General features: G+C 31.7%; 1 protein-coding gene across 1 annotated transcript; it reads right to left on the bottom strand.

Moving 5' to 3' along the window:
* Positions 1–1,722: 1,722 nt before the first annotated feature.
* LOC127131725 (uncharacterized) lies at positions 1,723–2,463 on the bottom strand. The gene has a single exon (XM_051060645.1). The coding sequence runs from the start codon at positions 2,461–2,463 to the stop codon at positions 1,723–1,725; it is 741 nt and encodes a 246-aa protein (XP_050916602.1).
* Between the last annotated feature and the right edge of the window lie 5,961 nt (positions 2,464–8,424).

The following is an 8,424-nucleotide window of genomic DNA, read 5'->3' as shown; positions in this document are numbered from 1 at the left end:
AGGCTAATGAACTGTGGTTATTAACATTCGAATTGATGATAATTTGTTGTATCAAAATACTTGTATATTAGTTATTGAAAATATGGGAAGATTTTATTATTTTTTTCTAATAGTTTCAAACCATTAAAGAGTGAAGTAGGCATAATGAGGTCGGTTTCCAAACGACTATATACCTATGCGTACTTTCTTCCTTCCCTATCTCTCTTTAACTTTCATTGTTTAGCATGTAAAAGTTAAATCATACCATACTTTTTATTTCATTTAGGTTAGGCCATGCTTGTAGTGGTTTATTGTATAAGCATAGGTTTGTGTTGCATCGAACCTATTGAATAATGTTTAAGTTGGTTGTATTAAAAAAACATATCTATTTTGAGATATTAAATTGCCTAGTTTATGCAACTTGAATTTTCCTAATTAACTCAAACCACTGATTGATCATTCGATCATTCTCTTAGTGATAACATTGAAATACATTTGTTAGAATCTATAGTGATTGATCATTCTCTGAATTTTGTATTGAAAATTTTCAAATCTTTTTAAAGAGGATAGGTCTATTAAACCCCCTCCCACACTTGTAGACCTTTTTCATACTTATATTTTCAACCAACAAGGAGCACAAGTGATACTCTAAATTAGGCAAAAATTGGCTTAACAAATGCTAAGGTCGGAAAAAGGTTGCACATAACACCAACACACAACCAAAAACAAGCTTCCACGGGGACTAAAGCAATGCCCCACCAAAAATAGAAAAATGAAAGGAGGTCAACTTCATCACCTTTACAAAACAAAGGAGGGCAGCTTCCCGCATAGCACACCACTAAGAGCAAAGGAACCAAAGCGGACCCCACACATACTCTAGTAAAGAGAAGACGAGAGTCAAAAGATGAGAATGGAACCACTTCCAATTTAACCTATTATTGAATTCACCCAATGATTAGCTAGCATACTTTCTTGACCAAAAATGATTGTGTTGCCTAATTTCCAAATAATCCAGACCCTTGGCATTCAAATTGAAATGAGACATATTTGAGTCTTCTAACCACTTCTAAACCTCTAAAAAACGTCAAAACCCCTTAAAATCGAGAACGAAAGAGATAAAGGCATTCTCACATTATTAAGAACTTGATAATAGATTAGAGACAACCTCACACAGGAAAAAAAGAATTTCACATACTCGACTTTCCCTAATCGCACCACACATCCAAATCTGCTATCAGCAAACAAGATTTGACGCTTAGAAATATTCTTCCTAGTTGGCAGTATATCTTGAAGCAATTGTAAAAAAAAAAACCACCATTATAAAGACACACTACTCTTCCAAACCCTAGACAATCCACCTAACCTTATTTCCCCACACCAGCAATAGAACTAAATAACTCCTTTTCGACTTTTGCTCCAAGATGAGAAACAGCTTCTCAAAAGAAAGCCATATTTATTGCTAGGTATTTCAAGACACTACAAGAAAACTGCTTAGAAGTTTTGACCGAAAGGTGTAACTTTATTTTATTGAAATGGCTAAAATAATATACAAATGAATAGTACAACAAATGTTTCCTTACTACAGGATCTCAGGACCACAAAACGCAGAAAAACAAAACAATACAAAGTCACACCAGAGGCTAAATAATACAAGTCTAAACTAGAGAAATACAAGAGAATGGGAGCAAGCAACTCAAACCAAAGCGAATTCAATCAAAAATTCAATACCTACTCAGTGGTAAGTTAATTTGAAGCAAGAGCTTCCAAAATAGCAACAAAAGCAGATATAGGATTTCCAAATATAGCTGAAAATATTAGCTTGAATACCAAAATTGCTATCTTTGCGTACTTGCTTATAGTTCTTGCCCTCCTTGAAATCCTCAAACTTTGATCCATCTCCATGCTCGTCAGTGCAAGTTGAGTTTCTCTATCATTACTTGAATTTGTAGTTGCAATTGATGTATCTCCTTGAGAAAAATAACCCCTCCTCCAATTCTCAACTATCAAATCCTTGAAACAAGACACGTGATAACAACTATTTCTATCATAATAACACCACCCTTTAACATTTCCCACAACACTCCTATGCTTACATTTCACACACTTTGAATCAACTTTCTTGGACAATTTCAGTGTCACAGTACCACTTTCATCAGTAATACTATTTTTCAACTTCAAACAACAAGGGTGAAGATCATATCCTGTCGTAGAGCAATGGTAGACAAACCCTAATATATCTTTTCCACAAGCATCACAGTATCTTTCTCTATCTCCAGGTGGTTTCTTGTGAAATTCGAAATAGCTTTTCTCAAAAAATGGATGAAAGGCGTAAGGGTCGGGATATGCACATTCTCCATGTAGGACATAGTTGCAATGAGAGTTGTTTTGACAATGGTAATTTGATCCAAACCCTAGTTGTCTACAACCGCTGCACGTGAATGGAGCTCCTGGAGGCTTTTGTTGTAACAAGTGTTTATGATCCATCTCAGCTATTTTCTTGTGAATATTGGAAGTTAGTTTTTAGATATCACAAACGTCTATGCTTTCTCTATATATATGCAGCGAAAAGAAAGCGTGCCCAATAAGTTTCTTTCTTTTTTTTTCGATAGCTTTCCATGAAATGACTTCTTAATATACATGAAGTTACGTGGTTTTTCTTCTTCTAGAAAAAGCAATAACATCTTCATGATCTTTCTAGAACATTCATACTTATTTATTTAATTATGTGAAATTAGTATTCTGAAACTTAGCAGATGATATTATATATATATATTTTCCTACTTCCCAGCTAAGAAAATGAATCAGCAATTCAGCATTATATAATTAACAATTGTTATCCATTTAAGCACATTATCTCAATTTATTATATTAATTTGAATCATATAGTAACCATTTCTCAGAAAATATAGTGAAGAGACTACCAACTTGCTAAGAAATCGATTGTTGCATCATAAAAAAAACCTATAGTCCAACTTAATATAAACGGAAATTTGGTCGTCATTATGACTATAAATTAAATATTGGCTTAAGAGTTGACATGCATTCATCTTTTATCATTGCGTCTACGATACAATTTAATTAATTAAACAATAAATACTTTCTCAATAACTAATTTGTTTCTTTTAGGTTTTTGACTTTCTCCCAAAATTTTGGATTCTTTATAAGAAAGAATACTCTCATGTAAATAGTTGTAAAATATATTAGGATTAATAGTATTTTGCCTCAACTTCTCATATTGTCTCTGTAAAAACAACTTATGAAATCAACCTTCCCAAGATTATGTCATCTTAGAATCCGAGAAAAATTACTTAATAAAAACACTTATGGAATCGGACTTTTACCGCTAGAAAATAAAATATTTTATTTTTATTATACAAAATTAACTATATATTGTTACAATATATTAAAATTAATATTAAATAGTATATATATATATATATATATATATATATATATATATATATATATATATAAAGTTTAGATTATTTTTAATATTTAGTTTATTATATATTTTAAATTAATAAACTAAATTATTAAATATAAATTTCTATTATTAAGAAATTTAGTTTATTAATTTAAAAAGTTTTATTAAATAATTTTAGTTGATTAATTGGAAAAAGTTTCAGTTTATTATTAACCCAATATATTATTAAATAGGTGAAAACCATCAAAATACAAGTAATCTACAACTATATGTAATATTTTTCATGACAAAATTTTCACCTCTATAGACGTGTCACATTTTACTTTATTTTTAAAAAAAATACCATATATTCCTAGCAACTCAATTTTATTACTTTTTAATTATTTATTTTTAAATTTTTTTATGACTTATTATCCCGGTTTTGTCGGAAACCGAGGAGAAAAGTAGCACATTTTATTTTTATTTTTATTTTCATTTTTACTTTTTTTTTATGAAAAACTTATAAAAAATTAAGCAATGAATCTTTTCCATCCATTTACAAAGTAACAATGGTTAAGACATTACCAACTCATCAATACACATGAAATATTAGTGATCCAAGTAGGAATGTTCTTTACCTTTTTATTATACAATACTTTCTTCTTGTCTTCATTATTCCAAGAGCCTTTAAATTTTACTTGTTCTACATTGTTTATGACCGTTGTAGAATGTATGAACCATTTTCAACATCATCCCATAATTCTTCTTCTTGTGCTTCTAAATACTTTCCCATGAAAATTTTTAGAAGTAATATTCAACGACGAAATATGGAGGTGTGTTGTTACTCCCACCATCTACAAGAAACGGTTTTGCGGAAGCCATCTTTTTGGATCGAGGAGCAAGTTATCTTAACCTTCTCTAATACCAATTGTAAGTATAAAGTGTAACTTAAGAGAGGATGAATTGGGTTTTAAGACTTTTTCCGATTATTTTGCAAATGTTATGGTTCTATTATTTTTTCGGAAAGTAATGATGAACTTATGAATGATAATGCAGAAAAGTATAAGTGTAGAAAGACTAAATAACACAAGAGATATCTTGGTTCCCCTTTCCAAACAAGGGTAGTCCAGTCCCTCAACAGCCCGCGAAGGATTTCACTTTTTTAGATCTTTGTAGGAGCCTCACATCAAAACATCTCTTATAATCTTTTAACATAACCACCTAATTTATGGTAGACTTTGAATCTCCCCGATTCAAAAGTCCTTTTTTCCAAAAACAGAAAGAACAACACTTCCTATTTTCTAGCACCTGTAAAAAGTACAACCACTTTCCTTACAAAAAAAATCACCACATACTTTGTGAATAATTTACGGTAGACAGATAAATTGAAAATAGACAATACTTTCCAATATCTTAAAAATGTATTATTCTCTTTCAATGAATAATTGGATAATATATAAACATTTAAGTGCTCATTGGTTTATGAAACTTTTTCTCAAATGAATGAAATTTATGCAGTCAAAAGTTTCTCTGTTATTGTAAATGAACACATGAAAAAACAATAAGAATTATTTTTAAAATATGATGATAGAGGTGAATTGTAATTTGAAAAAAATCTTACTATAAATACATTATAATATGTCTTTAGAAAGAGTAGAAATGATCGAAAAATGATTAAGATAATTCACAATGTTTTGGAAAAGGTAGCATGATCATATGCAATGAAAGGGTATGACAATGTTTCAGAATTTTTCAATATTCTTCAAATGACAAACAATTGGTCTAGGATGACAATAAATTGTTATTCATCCAACGTTCAAAAATATAGAAAATTTTCACTACATCAATCGATTGAGGGGAAGTTGCAATCGATTGTGGGGGATAAAAATAAGACCCTTCAATCGATTGTATGAGTGAGTTAATTGGTTGTTGTTGTTAAAATTTTCGCTTTTCCCAAAACAGTAGTATACCAACAATCGATTATTGATTTTTATCATTCAATTGTACCTCAACCAAAATTGAAAATTTGATTTTAAAAACATGTTCTATGAATGGAAATCATGCATGGATGTTTAATAGAATGGTTTAGATGAAAATATTTTTGAGCCCTAAAGCTTATATACATATGAATTTCCATTGTACCTTAATCTTCATAATTCAATCATTTAATTTCCAAAGCTTATGCATTCTTAATACTTGATTCCAATATTTTTCTTCTTTGATCTTTCTCTGTTGAAAAGACTTATGTCTTTATAAAAACCTAGGCTAATATAGATGATGAACTTCATCACACGTGATTCTTTCAAGGACATAAACAAAATAGTATTATTCAAGTTGCTTAATCCAAACAATTTAATATCCCAATGTAGTATGTTTTTTCTCACAATTAGATTAAAGACGATTTAATAGGTTTGATGCAATACAGACCTATGCTTATATAATAAATTGCAATAAGCATAATCTAACCTAAATAACATACAAACTATGTTATGATATAACTTTTAAATGACGAATGCAGAAAATTAAAGAGATATAGGGAAGAAGGAGAGTATGCAGAGATATATAATAGTTTGTTGTCATCGTTCTCATAAGAACCTACTCCCGTCTTTAATGATTTAAAATCATTGGGAGAATAATCATGTCTTCCACTATTTTCAAGAGTTAATATACATGCATTTTGATACAACAAAATACCATCAATCTGAATGCTAATAGCCACATTGCATTAGCCTACACACATATCAAATGACAATTTCTTATGTTGATTCAGATAATCAACTGCTACATATAAGATCCTTAACGATCTTGATCTAATAATCTTACTATCCACAATAATATGCTCTAAGCTTCATTTATGTAAAATTATTTCCCCAAATCTGGTAAAGACTTGTCTAAGCGATTCCCATTAGCCTCGAATAATTGGATAACTCCCAGCTTGTTCCGCAACAACAATCACATGGTTAAACCAAAGTCTTCAATGAATTATAGAGATAGTTTTCTCTCTTTGTGAATAACACAACCAAAATCCATGCCCAAGAAATAATTCTTCCACCTGATACACAAAAACGTAACTTCAAAGAAAAACATTAGATTCCCTAATGTACCTTTAGTCTACCTATCACACTCAATCTTGAGAGTTTGAGATCCACAATAATAGTTCTTAACGAAGGTTGAAGATAATGAGTAATATTTGAAGAATCTCACACACACAACTAAAACTCGCAAGATCCACGTTCTAGGAGGTTAATTACAAGGTATCAATAAGGAGATAGGTGTTGGTGAATGAAGAACGCACTAGATTCTCTCAAGGTTCTTAGCAAAAATGGGTTTCTTGGTTCTTGGTGAATGTTCATAGGTTGATCAATTCCATTAATTGATTGATCAACCTACTCTCTTGATTTTATGTACTACTACAAAAACATACAATGATGTTACAAGAGATTGTGTTACCACACACTTTCTTGAGATTCACTCACTCACTCTTGTGTTCATGGTTACACACTCAAAAAGTAATAGTAGACACATTTTTAGAAAAATTGGAGAGAGATGTTACTTACTTTAAAAATAGTGAGTTTTTATCAAATTATGAAGTAGTGATTCGAATCAAAGAAACAACAACTTGAATCAAAGGATGGAAAGAAGTGAGTGTTGGTGTAAGCCCTAGAGGCCAATACTTTTGGTACTTGTATCGAATTATTTATTAATAATAAAAGGCTTTTTCTTTATTACGTTTGTTTAGTAAAGTCCCTGGAATAGATAGTCCGTTTAATGTATTAAGTGTGACTTAATCATGAGAACACATTAAACATAAGGACGTTATTCTTAAAGTATCCGTAGTCGAGCTTTAGTGTGAAGTGGGATAACATTAAAGCATTAAGACTATTATGTTTGTAGACTGATGATCACATCTCATGGATCATGGATAAAGAGTTATCAAGTCTTAAACATAGGTATGAATATTAGGAGTAATATTTATACCGGATTGACCCGCTATGAGAATACTATATAGAAAGTTATGCAAGGTGTCATAAGTTATTCTCATGGTGATAATAGTGTATTCCACTCTTCGACCTGAAACCACTATGGATCCTAGATGTAGAGTCGAGTGCTTTATTGCTGATCAAACGTTGTCCGTAACTGGATAACCATAAAGACAGTTGATGGGTACTCCACAAAGCATGCTGAGGGACATGAGTGTCCTAGATGGAATTTGCCCATCCTGCGTAACAGGATAAATGTCTATGGGCCCAATATTGAACTGGACAAGGATGACACGGTCTATACCTTGTGTTCAATATAGACATAAGGGCAAAAGGGTAATTATACACATAATTATTATCACAGAAGGAATTGTCAGATCACATGACATTTTCGTGTCTTGGGTAGCAGTGATGTGTTGCTAGATACCGCTCACTGTTTATTATGTTAAATACATGATTTAATATAATTGCCAACGCCGCGAAAACCTACAGGGTCACACACAAAGGACGGATTGATGAGAGATAGAGTAACTAAGGAATATCGTAAGGTACGGTACCCTTAAGTGAATTATAGAACATCGTAAGGTACGGTGTACTTGAGTAGAATACGAAATATGGTAAGGTACCATGGGCTTAAGTGATTTTGGGCATATTATAAGATATGGGCCAAAATACACTTAAGTGGGCTTTTTAGCTTGAAGCCCACACAAGTGGTTCTATAAATAGAACCCTTGTGCAGAAGCAAAAATTTGCGGTTGCATTCTTTTCGTTTTCACTCTATCTCTCTCTCTCACTCAAAGCCTTCATTCGTACCAGCTAGCACTGAGATTGAAGGAACCCGTTCGTGTGGACTGAGTAGAGACGTTGTCATCGTTCAACGTTCGTGATCGTTTAGTGGATCTGCATCAAAGGGTTTTGATCGTCAGAAGAGATCTTCACCAAAGGTTTCAACCGTCATAAGAGGTAAATATTCTATCACTGATCATGACCATTCGTAAGGATCTCTAAAGGAGAAATTTTTAATTTCCGCTGCGCTTTGGGTCGCAATTCTCCTTCAGTGAG

This window comes from Lathyrus oleraceus, chromosome 3 (genome assembly GCF_024323335.1).
Source record: "Lathyrus oleraceus cultivar Zhongwan6 chromosome 3, CAAS_Psat_ZW6_1.0, whole genome shotgun sequence".
In the NCBI taxonomy this organism is placed as follows: Eukaryota; Viridiplantae; Streptophyta; class Magnoliopsida; order Fabales; family Fabaceae; genus Lathyrus; species Lathyrus oleraceus.
The sequence above is the reverse complement of the archived record's forward strand: the minus strand, read 5'-3'. Positions and strand labels throughout refer to the sequence as shown.

Bases quoted from the DNA above. Each gene is read 5' to 3' on its own strand.
- LOC127131725 (XM_051060645.1), bottom strand. From the start codon at position 2,463: ATGGATCATAAACACTTGTTACAACAAAAGCCTCCAGGAGCTCCATTC.